A 15,422-nucleotide genomic window follows, 5' to 3' on the forward strand; every position below is an offset into this window, starting at 1 on the left:
AAGCCACTTGAGGAGTTTTGCAAATTGATGGGAAGAAAAAAAAAACAGCTTGAATAGCTACAATTTTGGCATAATTATTGCTCTGTGTTAGAGTCTCCATTATTCTGTAATTAATTACTAAATAAGTTACCGTAACAATTATTTGAATAATTCATTAATCATGATTAAAGATTAATAATTGTTGTAGCCCTACATCATAGTAAAGAACGTCCTTTCAATCCCTAACTGTTCTGAATGTATGTAAGAAATAAGGGTGTGGATTTCAGCGTTGTATTGAGTCATAACAAGGAAAGTCATTCTTTGATGATGCTACCATGTCATCTGAAAAATGAATGTAATGCTATGAATGCAGCCAAGTTCCAAACAGGTTCTGTAATGAACGGGTTTGCTGTTCAAAAACTCGAGAGTAATCATTAGGTCATTTAAAGTTACTCATTTGATTCATTTTTTGCCACTTTCTATGCTTTTTTTCAGCATTTTCATAAAGGGATTGTAATACATTGAGAAGGTTTAACTACACAAATCACATCCATCCCTGCTGCCCTAATATAGCCATTAATTATTTTATTTACTACAGCAAAAAGTGCAGTAAGATTTACTTAAACCACCACAGAGATTTTGAACACAGACGGGGTAACGCCAGTGTCCCTGATTGAGTTCAACCGCACAGGACACAATCAAATGCTTTTAGTGTGAAATTACCGGAATATTATTACCAGTTTCTAAAAGCAGAGGGATTAATAATAATAAAAAAAGATATAAAGCATAATGTGGTACAATAAAATGTAATTATTTGTGGATAATGTTTGAATATAGTTTCTTTTAAAGTGGAACTTCTTGCATTCAGTACTGGGTCTGTAAGTACAGCAGAGCAGAATGAGATGAAAACCACATGAGCTACGGAAACTGAGCCCACACTCTGCCCCGCCAATAAAAGCTGTGATACTTTGTAGGAGGGTGTTGATTTAAACATAAGCCGCAGAGCCTTTGTTATTTAAGAAGTCACCGTATATCAAGATTTAAAACCCCAGAAGAAGTTCTCCAAAAGCTTTTTTTTGAGAAACTTCTGTTTTACCTAAATATACAATCAAGAGAATGTATGCATTATAAGAAAGAACCACTGAACATCTGAGGGTTGAATAAGATTTGATAAATAAGAAACACTGTGGGTTCTTTCAGTTGCATCTTTTGTGATTCATTTAGTTTAACTTGCTCTTTTTCTTGGTAAAATTTAATTTGGGGAAATAAGCTATCGGGTCCTTTTGTTAATATAAACTCTTATCTAAACATCTGCTTTATTTGGCCTTCCTCTAATTTTTCTGCTAGACTTTTAGCCAGAACCTCTTTCATCCGCATGAAATGTTTTCTCTGCACAGCAGAGAATTAAATGTGAAATATTTTCTACATAATGTGCCTACTGGGCAAGTCAACATTTCAGGCACATTATTAATCTGCTCTGGGAGTGTCTAAATATTTACTTTGTTCATATGCAACTTTCCCCATTCCAGCATTAGCTAGTCATACTGTGACTAAACATTATTTTTAAGCAGCAATTTAAGGATTTGTGAGGAAGGCCACTCTCTTACGTTAAGAGAGAAAAAACAACCTTAAACAGAGGGGGTGGTCTCAGGTTTCAGCTCTCAAAAACCTAGAGCGTTAGAGCAGCGTTAGCTATCATCTCAATCCTCATCGCCATGCTGGTGGTCAAAATATTGCGCCTGTTAAAGCCGGGCATATACTGTGCAATATTTTCAATTGTTGCATGCAGCTTCAGCTCAAACTGTACGAGGAAACAGCAAGGCTTAAAGGTCACAAATCAAGATGCATGTTGTTACACTGTGCAGCCCAGCGCTCTGATGCGATCTTACGGCGGCTGAATGAAATTCAAAAATGTTTTATTTTCTCCCATCCTTGCGATTCCTGATCGGGAGGTGGTCACGACGCACCATGAAACTGAAACTCGGCCTGATTGAAATATTCTCGCATGACTGGAGAATCGGCCCGAAAAGGGCAAAAAAAAAAAAAATCGTACAGTGCATGCCCGGCCAATAACACACACAAATGACTGGCCATTACTAAGCGGTTGACCTGTTTTCAGTTCAATTTGCATGTTTTCTAAGCCATAACAAGGCTTTGTTTGGCTACTCTATAAGACTGAAATGCTACTTCAGACATTTTGAATTGAGAAAGCTTCTTGGATTGGAAGCCAAACGTCTTCAAACTTGGAAAACAAAGTCCAGTGGATTGTTTTTAACTTTTTTTTTAGAAAAGCAATTTAAACAACTTTCAAGCTTCAACAGTTTTCTCTTGCATTGAATCCAGAGCTTTAAAATCTGTGCAGTTAAAAGGAGCTTCTTTACAGCAAAGCATGGAGTGTTATTTCATAAAGCTCTTACTTTCCAAATAAAATAGAAAATATTCAAACATTCTTTTAATATTGGGTTTATTGTTTTACCACATGTGGACCCATTTATGTGGCAACATTTTAAACGAACCCCAAATTTCTCATTTAGTTACAAAGCAGTTTTACATTCAAGTGATCTTGATTGTAAACTTCGCATGACTTCTCTTTCAGACTTCTTTAGTCTATTTCTGGATCCTTTTAAGCTCACTCCTTCGGCTAAATAAATAATTCTAACAGTTGTCTCCAAATATAGAAGAGTTAGTTATTTACTGGAAAGCAAATGTTTAATTGGGTATTTCACCACCTAGTTACCTGTCACAAAGACAGTTTGTTTACATTTCTGTAGCTGTGGTCGCAAAAACGGAGCATATATGCAAGGGCGTAGGTTTGATCTCAACTTTGGTAGGGACACTATTGGTCTGAAGTTGAATTGGTCTGATGTCATTGGTCCTACGCATTATGCATGCGCCTATTTTTTTATGCTTGACGTGAGCATCGTAGCGCATTTCGTTTAAAGAGAAAACAGCATTTTTTGCTAAATTTATACAAACTTTATAAGCACTACACACACAAGATACTGTTTATCAATGTTTGAAGCATCAGTGTTTCAAAATAATCTAAAATTGGGACAACCTTACACTTTGAAAAAGGTTACATTTGAACTTACTAGTGACTAAGACGGAAGGTAAATATGTGCCTTTTTAACCAAATATAGTCTAAATATGTCAGTTATATGTGCATTTATCCGGTGTTTTCTATAGGCGATATGCAGAGGTAAACAGAGGTTAAACCCACTCTTATTTTTTTTTATCTGATATGATGATATTCTCTGTATTGTAAAACAAAGCAAAATAACATATTCAAGGGACTGCAAATAGAGTTATTGTATTTATAAGGACGCGGGAACTATAAGAGGAACTGACACTGAGAATTTAAAATATTGTCTTCAATTTACAAGTTATGAGAAAAGAAGTGACTGCTGCAAAAACACTGTATTGTAAATTATAAACATGTTGTTCACATAGAATTATTGGTAGGGATAAGTAGGTCGGGGCAAAATGTTGGTAGGGACATGTCCCTATGGTGCCTATGCAAACCTACGCCCATGCATATATTTATAAAAAAAAAGATCTTGCAGCAAGCAGCTAAATATTAAAGAGCTATAAGCTAAAAACTCAGTTTTATCCATCAGCTGATGGATGAGACATCTCTCACGTCCTTTATAAGAGCTTGTTAGAGTTCTTCCCGTTTTTTGAAAGATGTTCAGAAGGAGGAAGTCCTCGCTGGGTCGTAGTTCTGGGTTCTGATCAAGGCTTGACTGTACACTTCCATTTAGCTATGCAGTCAGTTAACAGCTTTTTTGCATGTTTACAGCTAAAGGGCATTAACTTGGCTCCTCTATCAAACACGTTTTTTCACCATTGTTCAATGTGTGACAGGGACACTGTATTGGCTGCTGCAGCGCCTGATTTTTGTCTCTTCTGTGACTTCACACTCTGTGCTCAGCTGAAACACTTTTCACTAAAGTTTATATGTTCAACAAAAAGTGTAGAGATTAAAAACTATCAAACAGTATTTCTACTCCTTTAACTTGCCCCAAACTAATGTTTTTTTTTAGTGGGGTTTTAGATCCTAGATCAAACATTTGTGATTAAATTGAGTATATCCCATCTCCAGAGTTCAGATAAATAACCAATATAATTAATCTCTCTTTAATTTAATTTCAGTATTAGTCTGAAGATGTTCTGTGTGGGTCTTAGAGGTTCGTTAGAGAAAAACAAGAAGCAATGCTGTGAAGCTTTGAGCCACTAAGGGTGCTCGACTTGTAACTTTCAGGTTTTTTGCCATGAAAGCACCTGGCAGCAACGCACCGTCACAAAATTAAATGGCCTTCCTTCCTGTTAGATTTTGATAGATCAGTTTGGGACAGCAGTCGTGGGGCTACTTGTTAAGAAAAGGAAATATTCTCCCCCCTGCATTAATTCCTAAATCAGCAAATCAGAAATATGTCCAATCGTTTGTTTTGTTGTCTCACAGCAGCTTTAAGCTTAGCTAGCTTTCGTGTTTCAGGGGAACTCAGTAAACCTGTCCAGCAAAAATTGAGTGCAAAAAAAAAAAAAAAAGTTACAAATCTATTTTAAAGTATTAATGATTGCAACGTACAGAACATCTGCTAGCAAGTAAATCCAGCTACAAACAACAGTAATGTAGAAGAAAACCCATCACTTCATGACACAATCATGAAGTGGAACAAAATTTATTGGACATTTTTAACTTCTTTAACAAATAAAAACAAAATAAGAAATAGGGTATGCAAAGTTAGCCCCCCCTTGAGTTGAGACACTGTAGTGCCATCTTTTGCTGCAATAACAGCTGCAAGTCACTTGGGGAATGTCTTTATCAGTTTTGCATATTGAGAGGCAGAAATAGCTGCCCGTGCTTCCTGCACTCCAAGTTTAAGATCAGTGAGGTTGGATGGAGAGCTTTTTCAGCAGTTTTCAGTTCTTTCCAAAGATTCTTGATTGGATTCAGGTGTGGACTTTGACTTGGTCATTCTAACACTTGTTGGAAGATACAGTACATCACTGCTCCAGTCTCAGTTCTTGTGCAGTTTTCTTCCAGAATGATCCTGTATTTGGCTCCATCCATCTTCCTATCAATCTTAACCATCTTCTCTGTCCCAGCTGAAGAAAAGCAGGCCCAAATCACAATGCAGCCTCCACCATGTTTGAAAGTCGGCGTGGTATGTTCAGGGTGATGAGCTGTGTTTTGCATTGTTACCAAAAAGTTTGATTTTGGTTTCATCAGACCTGAGCAACTTCTTCCACATGTTTGCCCCGTCTCCCAAGTGGCTTGTTGAAAACTTTAAATGAGGCTTTTTATTAATATCTTTAAGAAATGGCATTCTTCCATAAAGGCCAGATTTTTGCACTATTGTTGTCCTATGGACAGAGTCTCCCCCCTCAGCTGTAGATCTCTGCAGTTCATCCAGAGTGATCATGGGCCTCTTGGCTGCATCTCCCATTAGTCTCCTCCTTGGTTGAGCTTTAGAGGGGTCTTCCTGGATTTGCAATGGTCTTTACTCCTTCCATTTCAATATTATCGCTTGCACAGTGCTCCTTAGGATGTTTAAAGTTCGGGAAATCTTTTTATACCCAAATCCAGCTTGAAACTCCTCCACAACAGTATCTATGCATGGTGTCTTCCTCATTCTTCATGATGCCCTCTGCACTTTAAAGAGAACTCTCAGACTATCACAGAGCAGGTGCGTTTATATGGAGAGCTAATTACACACGGGTGGATTTTATTTATCATCATCGGTCATTTAGTTCAATATTAGATCATTCACAGATCCTAACTGAACTTCTGGAGAGAGTTTGCTGCACTAAAAGCAAAGGAGCTGATTAATTTTACACGCCCCCCTTATTTGAAATATCCAATAATTTTCGTTCCCCTTCATGATTGTCTCCCACTTGTTGATTCTTGAAAAAATGTACATCTTTTTAACAATTTTATATCTTTATAGTGGAAGCCTGAAATGTGGGAAAAGGTTGAAAATTTCAAGGGGTGCGAATATTTTCGCACAGAACTGTGGTGAAAAAAAAAGGTATCATGGCATCCGATCAGGAGGACGTTATTTGTAGTAATAATCTGCTTTTCAGGCCAGAAACTTCTTCATTAGCCCCAAACTGTTTTAATTCCCTAGTTTTAAAAGCACGCATTACACCATATGTCAGTGCCTGGCAAAAGAAAAAATATTAAATGAAAAATAATCATTATCTAAAGAATAACAACTAGTTTAAGTATTTTAAGTCCAGCTCATTGGAAGCAATTATTTTTTTTTAAATTGGGATGTTTTAGTAAGAACTCGACATTTTGCATTTTGGGACATTGCAAAGTTCTGCTAAAAAGAAAAAAGAAAGCTGATTTATTTTAAGTTTAAACCAGTTAAAGAATCAGCAAAAACACTTTAAGGGAGTTCTGTTCAGCAAGTATGAAATTATAAGTCAGCAAGCAACAGATCAGGACAGCTCAGCTTGCAGAAACTTCTCCTTTATCACTCCCTCAAGTCACTTCCACCCTTCTGATATAAACTGCTTTTTCATGATGATCCAGTCAATTCAATTTGTATGCAAGAGTTTTGAACCATTCTGGCGAGTTAGCTGACAGCTGAGAATACTAGCCTGTTAATAGAAACACACTGTGCTACATATACTGTATGCATGCATGCAGAAGCTCTCCTCAGGGATGTCAGAAACAAGAGTCATCAGCATACCATCAGTGAACGATCCAGTAAGGGTAATAAGGACGTAGACCTTTCCCTCTGGTTCCAAGTCCATCTGCAGACACATAAACACATTGATTTATTATTTATGAACAATGAAACAGGAAGTGGGAAGCCAAAAGACATATTCAGCCTGATAACAGAAGTGTTTATTACTAAAAACTATTTCATTTACAACGTAGAGGTTATGCGTGTCAGAACGCTAAGCTGACAGAGTCGTCAGGTTTGATGTCATCTGCTTCAAACTTTTGTTCTCAGAATCCAAAGACGCAGCTCTACCACTGCATAGTTTTCATTCCTTAGAGTCTACATAACATTGAAAGAATCTGAGGGCCTTTACAGGAAGGCTGTGGCACTGGCCGGGCCGGTCGGGCAGGTTGAAGTGATCTCATGTGCAGCCATGGTTGAAAGTTTAAACAACACAGAGACGGGGATCCTCCTAAATGTAGATACTGATCAGGCAGGCAGCAGAAAATCCACTTCCTACCAAAGCCACTGAGTGGAAACTTGGGGTGTAGCGTGCTTGAAGCAAGATCTATTTATGGTTCATTTACTCTTAGTGGAAAAGAAAAAAAAACTGACATGGCACAAAAGCAACAAACAGATGGAGCTGACTCACGTAACAACAACGTGATTAAAGATGTTTTCAATTCAGTTTTACCCTGCTCCTGTTTTCAGTGTGAAGTCTAGACAGAGAAAAGGCGGCAGAGGGACTTCAATCTTCAAACAGCTTGAGCAATAGGGGCTATTATCTAGAATTGCTCTTCTCTGTCAGGCTGATTTGTATGATGTATACCCTGCCCTGCTTCAAGTAATCAGCTCGGTCAGATTCCTGCTTTGTTTTTATGTATCCATCCGATTTTAATCAGCTTGAAGAGGGCGCTTTCCTTACAGGAAAGCCTTTGGACGACACAAGACTTATTCCAATGTCAGATATTTTATAGGCCAAAGAATAAAAAGAGTTATTTTCAATGTGATTTAAGAAGACCTCAATTTACTGGTCACAGAAATGCTTAGAATGGGGAACATAATTATTTTTTTATATTAAATATACTGTAAAATATTATGAAAAATATTAGGGATGCACGATATTGGGATTTTGGCCGATATCCGATATGCCGATATTTTAAAACTCATGTAGCCGATAACCAATATCGATACCGATGTTAAAGCTGGACAAAAATAAGTAGTCATTGAAAATAGCAGTTTTGCTATCCATTTCTGACACTTTGAAAAATAATATACTCAAATATATTTTCATATGCTGATATCAAATCGATTTTTAAAAACGCGGTATCGATCTATTTTACTTTCAAAATCTCGTGAAATTTCATCGTTCTGTTACAAACTCTCATGATATTTTGCAAATTCTTGTGAGATTTTGTTAGTAAAATAGATCAATACCGCGTCAATATATCAACATATAAAAATATGGCAAAATTTCGTGAATTTTCGGGGGATTTCGTAGCATAACGATGACATATAACAATATTTCATTAGTAAAGAGATTGATATGGTGTTTTTAAATGGCAATATATCAGCATACGAAGATATTGTGATATTTTAATGTATCAATATTTTTTCCCTCGTCTTTAGAAGTTTTTAAGTCTGTAAAAAAGAAGTTTTTAAGGAAGAAGAAGAAGTAGTATTTTTTTTTTTTTTTAGACTTTAGAAACTGAGAAGCTGATCAAATATCGGGTTAAATATCGGTGGGGTGGCCGATGTCCGATATTCAGTTTTAAGGCCGATACCGATAGGGGGCCGATTATATCGTGCATCCCTAAAAAATATATTTTATATATTTATTTTAAAATCAATAGCAGGCAAGTTCCTGAACAATCACTTTAACTAGTTTTAATTATTCTGACTAATATGATCCATAAGGTCGAGAAGCAGAATAATTTTATATTTACATGACTAGGAAGTAAATATATTTGTTAAAATCTTTAAAATGTCATTTAAATAAAGTTATTTTGTCATGTTTATAAAACTCTGTCATAATATAGAAATACTTGCTTTATAAAACAAATCAAATAAAACTACATTTAACCACAAACATGCTGTAAAAAATATATAATCTATATTTAAACATCGGAAACGTCAAATTATTTTTATTGAATAAAACTACACTGTGATTATCGATATTATAACTGGTATTGAATTATTGTCCGACCCTACTTCAATGTCTAGAAGAAACCTGTAGAACAGCAGGTAATGAGATCCAAACTAAACTACAAGCGTCTACTTTCTGGTTGCTGTAATAAAACACAAATCATTGTACTTGCAAAACAGAGGAGCAAATCTTTCTATAACATTTAAACAGAGGTATGAGTGGAAAATGTTGAGGGGTCGTCTTTAACCCACTTTCAGTTTCATTACTCAGAAAAAAAAATTAAAATTGAATGCTGCCGCTCAACTTGCCCTCACAAATCGTTTAATGAAGAATCAATGGTGGGTGGGCACATTTTGACACACAGAGGAGGGAAATAAGTTTAAGATGATGAAGTAAACTGCATGTAGGAGGTGAAGGAAGCTGGCCTTTTGGCTTAAATGTCAGGGGAGTGTCAAGGGTGAAAATAACTGTTTCAGAATCAAAATTAATTGAGCAATTTTCTGAGAAATTCTAGTAAAAAGCTAAAGTTGAACAAAAGCCTGAGCGCTTCACTGAGAGCACAGGGAAAGTAGGGAAACATGATGTCTGGGAGTATCAGGAGGATTGGCATAGAGCTGGACGGGAGCCAACAGAGAAAGCGAGTCGTTTCGCTGAGAGGCTTTGAGAAAAATAATCATCGAGTGGGGGAAAAAAAAAAAGTGTGACAAACAGCAGAGTGGGCGTGTGGAGGCTTGAACCTCATGTATGAAGAGAACCAGCCCCGGCGCTTCGTCTGCACAAAAAAAAACATGCAGCCCATCAAAGTTCAGATCTAGCAGATAGCAACCTCAGGCTTGGGTCTTGAAGTGAGAAAGACATGTGCAGACCAAGTTCCAGTTTCACACCACTTCCTCACAACCAGCAGGGTCTTAAAGCTTGTGTTAGTTTTTATTTTCTGCTAAACATTTCCATTAGCTACGTCACAAAAGCTGCATGTATTTTTAACTTCTGCATAAAATGAATTAGTTACTAAACATTATAAATATAAAACCTGTAAAACCTAACTTTAGCAATTAAAGGAGGAAAAAAAATAGGTGCTTAAATTATTAGTTTACTTTGAGCTGTTACAGTTGGACCTTACTGAGCCTTACTGTCTGTATTGGTTTCCAATAAATGATGCTCTTAATGATGGTATTAGTATTCAAAAAGGAAAAGTTGTTAATGTGTAGTACTTCTGCATGCAAAGAGGGTTTCGGTGTTACAGAGAGAGAAAAAAAAGGAAAAGAAATGTGCAGCCGCTCCAGGCCTGAACAGGTTCAGCTTACACTGCTGCAGTGGCCTAAGGTCCTTGAGGGGTAAAAGTACACTTTAAAAAAAAAAAAAAGGAAACTCTAGTCTGAAGAATTTGCTTCACAGGTTAAATGAGACTATTTTGGTTCCCATCAGGCCCTCCTGCAATTTACAGAAACATCAACAGTTTTAGATTTAGTAGACCAAGCAGCTCTATCTAACAGGGGCTTGTCTGCAGTCTGGAGATGAGATGGAAAAGCAGGTCTGGACCATCTACATGCTCGAGCACTTTGCCACACTTTGAGCAAATGAAGCACCTAATGGGCTGTCATGTGCGGTTTCACACCATGTCCGCTGTTGATTACAGTCAAAGCCTCTAAGCCAATAAATGGAAGACACGACATGTCTCTGACCGCACCACAGTCTGAGACATGAAGGTGATGCTTCTTTTAAGCAGTTTTTAACGTCAACCAGGTCTTTGCTCAGAAACCCTGGGTTCAGCAGAGAGCTGTAAGCATAAACGCTTCCATACAGTCCTTTCGTTTAGGAAGTTAAAAGTGACAAATTGTTGGGTTTTTTTTGTTTCATTTCATAATTTAATGCTTGCAGTTTCAGCTAGTTGCATAAAATAGGACCACTCAGCATTTAGGGAAATATCCTCATCCCAAAAGCAGTGTTCAGTATGGAAGTGATGCTGGATCTTCTGTTATGGTGAATCCCTGAAAAAGATGGCTATGCTCGATCGTTAGAAGGATTCCCAAAAAGAAAAAGCAAAAAAACCCAAAAGAAATGTCATATTTAAGCATCATCATCATCAACTTCTGCTACTTACCATCTGAAAGCTAAGATGCAAATATTTAACTTTAATTCTGTTCTTTTTTTATCACTTATTTAGCTACAACAACTGTTTGGGGCAGAGGGAAAAAAAACTGAAAAAGGGGAACTGATACGACTTACTTAAATTTGCACTTTTTTTTGCAGAAGCAGGTTTGCATCTCTTAGGAGCTCTGCAGAATAAGCTTTAGGTAATGGAGAATAAAGAAAGTTTGACTATATTTTACAAGAATGCTCCACATTAAAGGGGATGAAAGCTCAGCTGAATTTATCGAGCAAACTAATTTGAGGTAATTTAGTCAGGGAAGTCCTGTTTTTTTAGCAATTCTGAAAGAAGTGATTCTTTCAGAAAGTCGACAGGAGGAAAAGAGGAGGAAGACAACGGAGACTAATTTGATCCTCCATTCAGGAGACAATGTCAAATATTCTCTGAATCTGCATAGTTTTTTTTTAGCTTTAACTTTTAAAATTAAGATTTAAGCATTTTTCATAATGAAAGATCCTCTTTCTTTAAGTTATTCTTACAGTAAATTAGACTGATAGATCATCAGTGATTAAGCAAGGAATGAAAAGACCCTCAGAGATTAGATTATTTAGAGTTTAGTTGAATTTGATGCAAACGGTGCTCCTCTTTGGTTTGAGGTATTCTCAAGTGTGAATGAAAACTCTAAAATAAGGAAACTTCAATGTGATATTTGTCTCTATGAATGGAGATCCACTAGAGAGCGACTGGAATCAAGGACAGTTTTGACTTTTTAAATTGGTTGCCCACTGATTTGTCTTCAGATTTCTGTGTTCCTCTGTCCATCTGAGCATTAATGATCCTATTAGCTATTACACCAGACCGAGTATTTATTCGTAACCGTTTTCTTCCAGAAAGTGGAAACTGGTTGAGTTTCTACCGCAAGCAACATAATGCTCTCTCCAATTTTCCAAACTGGTCACAAACACATACTATTTTCATGATAATTACCTATTTGAGAGGCTATAAGAAGATTGTGATATCCAAAGTTAAGCACAAGATTTTTCACTCCCCTTGTCAGGACCCAGCAAAAGTCCCAACTTTAATCTGACAGAGAATCTGCAGGAGTTTAAGATTAGGGTGATGATAAGGAGTTATTCCAGTTTTAAAGATTTTAAAATCACCTTAAGGAAAACTCTTTAAGAAAAATAACTGAAAACTACGGCTAGCTATTATTTTAATAGTCCAGTATTCTGTTGATTATTCAGAAAATGTATCATAAAATAAATCATAAAATGAGACAAATTCTGCAAATATTCCTTTAAACTACCTGGGCTTATTTGATTGGTAAAAGAAATACATGCTGTACAGAAACAAACAAAAAAAAAAGAAATCAACATTTCAAATTCAATAAAAAATGCTATATAGTCATCTGGCCTGTTTTAGAGTCTGTAAAATTCAGTTAATGATGATTTAATCACTAAGTTGGTTGATTATTTCAATAATAATATAAATAAAAATGATCCAGTTGGTTATTTCAGCCTTGATGGAATCATTCAACAAGATTCTCCACGAGTATTATGAGGGCGCAGCGCTGTACTCCCAATAAGGTTTTAGAAATGTAAATAGAAACATAAATTATTTTCCATAAAAGACACTTGTCTAATTTCATAATCTGAACCTTTTGGTTGAATGAAAACAATGTCCTCTTTGGATGTTGTCACTTATGGGGAAACACCTGCCCCCTATCTCTAGGTTTTATTTGGATTAAAAATGCCTCTGGACCAGGTTATTTAGTTCCTATACTCAGCCCTGTGGAAGTTTTGTCTGCCCACTGTCACCAAACGCTTGCTAGCAGCACCGCCCAAGCCTCGATGGGACCCTAAACAATATTTGATCACAGACTCCTCCATTTCTGCATATAATATCTATTACTCACCTGCTCTCACACTTCAATGAGGCATGTGACGGAAACCACCCTAACGAGGGAGTTAACGACCCTTCAGGACCCCCTGATGACCATTAACTGCTCAGGTGACCTCCAACCCAGTATCAGAGCCACCTTTTGTTCCCCCTATACAGTATATTAATCTCAGTGCTCCCTGCCACTAGTTAGAACTTAAGAATAATTTTGAGAAATACAAATACATTTTACAAAACCGGACATAATTGAATAATATAAACAAGTTAATATAAAACTCATTTTTTGTTCTCTAAAGATATGTTTTTTCTCAGAGAAGCTTACTCTGGCCATTAAAGCTGATTTATATTCAAAATTAGGTCGTCTGCGTAGGTGTTGCAGTGAACGCAAAGACGTCCACGCCCCCTCCGAGACACTCTGCTGCTCCTCTCCCAGATTGTAGGTGACCGCAGACAGTGCCGCAGACAGGAGGCCTTTGATTGGTCAGATCTACATCCGCTTGCCGGCTTGTTTTGTTTGCATGACTACAATTGCGGAAAACAACTTGTGAAGTTGGACTAGCTAGAAGAGCGAGGTGTGCTAGAGCGCTGGGACCCTTTTTCCACCTGGATCCCCCCACTTCCTTACCGCCTAGACCCACAGCTAGTTCATGGTTGTACCTCTTGCGTTGTGGCGTGGAATAACATAGCGCACACCATGCTTCAAAATTGAGCATAATTCAAAAATGTCTGCATCAAGCTCACTGCGACACACTGCTGCGGGGAATATAACCAGCCCTTTATCCTCCTGGTTTGTTAATCTGACCCCTGAACCATTTTTTTCATGCATCAGTAATAGTTTCTACGTGATCAGATATTTTCTGTAAAAATAAAGTAATATTATATCTTGAGATTGCTTTTTTTGGTACTGTATTTATAAATAAATGATTACAAATTCAAAAAAGCAAAGAGTTACTTATTGTTGGGGGCCCACTGGCTGCCCTGGGGACCCAGAGAGCCCTCAACCACTTGTGCCTTGAGCCGGCCCTGCTTGCTGGGGAGAAGGGATTGCTGTACATGGGCGGTTCTAGACAGGGGCCAATGGGGGGCAGTGCCCCTGTAGATCATGTCCTGGCCCCTGTTGTGGCCCCTGTACTGAAGACATAATACTAAGAGAAATTCTAATGATGATATGACCTGGAGCAGACATGGGTTCTGATAGGTCCTTTGGATCTATTTAATTTTTTTCTTTAAAAAAATTCAGTTTTACTAATTATTTAAAAACAATAAGGTGATAGCTTCAGTGATATTGAGATCATCTGTTGCATTTTATAAAACAAATAAAAAAATATTCTAACTTTAACAGCTGAATTTATCAGTTTTTCTTAAGTTCTAATTCTGATTATATAGAAAATTATAATTTTAACTTAAATTAAGTTTAAAATATATAAAATTCCTAAATGATGAATGTATATTGACCTAATATTCCAAATAGCTTTATTTGATATTTTTTATACATTTATATAGCTACAATTTTCTTGAGTTGTTTTTTTGCTACGTTAAGGGATTTTTATTTTAATGATAATCCAAATGAAAATTTTTTAGCCAAAAATAAATATTTACAGTTACCGTAAATCCTCTAATATTGGCCTGTATTACATTAGCGGCCGGGTCTCTAATAATGGCCGGTCTCGCTGCCGGCAGAGGTAAATAATGGACGGACTCTTATACAGGCCGGGGCTATAATTAGAGCCAACGATGTTCCTGGGCGGTCCTCAACAACTTGTAAGAGTAACATAAAACTACCAAAGGGGGGCATGTTTGCTAACGAATCCAAGCCATTAGCATGGGAAGTCCCACCCTTACACAAAGATCGTAGTGGCCTTACACAATCGTTCTGATCTGAAAGACAAGTATGATTCCCGGTAGGTCTGGTGGTAACCAGGCAGCGTTAAAATGACAGAATTTCGTTCAAATCTAATTTATTTGTATAGCCCTTTACAATAGCCAAATGGTACCCAAAGTGCTTTACAACAAAGCCATAAAAACAATACATAACACATATAAAACATACAAGATACAATTAAAAGTGTTGTAGTGGTGCAGTGCTGCAGGACATTAAAAGCCTTCCAGAGGTGCATATAAAGGAGCACACAGAAAGATGACATCTAATGGCCTACGTTGTTCTGAATTTCCCTTGAAATATATGATACTGCTAGCCTACTTCCACTTAGCCTGCCTCAAATAAAATTTGCTTTGATGGCAGAACAGTTTCCATTATTCAATTTTTTGAAACTTTGTTTCACAAGTCAGTTTGACCAAGATTCCATTCTGTGAAAAATTGCAGCTGCTGGAAGATTTCTGAATAATGTTCTGTATACCGTTATGGTAACTGTACTTTTCCAATAAATGAACCTATATTTTATACGTTCAAAGCGACACAAAATCTTGTTTTTATTCATTTCACGGGTAGTCTGTTTTGATTAAATAGAAATAGAGGCCTGCCTCTAATTCTGGCCTCCTTCCAATAATGGCCTGGACCAAGATGTACCTTAGAGAAATGAAGGCCCCATCCTATATTAGAGGATTTACGGTAGATGATATATAATTTTAATTAAGACTAATTGAAGAAATTTCACTTCATGCAGCTCTTTCA

The 15,422-nt window shown here is 36.9% G+C and overlaps 1 protein-coding gene across 1 annotated transcript in view; it reads right to left on the minus strand.

The window, feature by feature from the left end:
* Positions 1-6,755, minus strand: part of LOC107087558 (protein kinase C eta type-like) — a 31,268-nt gene extending 24,513 nt beyond the window's left edge. Inside the window, exon 1 of the mRNA XM_015379206.1 lies at positions 6,681-6,755. Coding sequence (XP_015234692.1) covers positions 6,681-6,744 — 64 coding nt within the window. The 5' untranslated portion in view covers positions 6,745-6,755. The remainder of the gene's footprint in view (positions 1-6,680) is intronic.
* Positions 6,756-15,422: the final 8,667 nt, after the last annotated feature.

The sequence above is a fragment of the Cyprinodon variegatus genome, unplaced genomic scaffold (genome assembly GCF_000732505.1).
Source record: "Cyprinodon variegatus isolate N-32 unplaced genomic scaffold, C_variegatus-1.0 Scaffold187, whole genome shotgun sequence".
Lineage (NCBI taxonomy): Eukaryota > Metazoa > Chordata > Actinopteri > Cyprinodontiformes > Cyprinodontidae > Cyprinodon > Cyprinodon variegatus.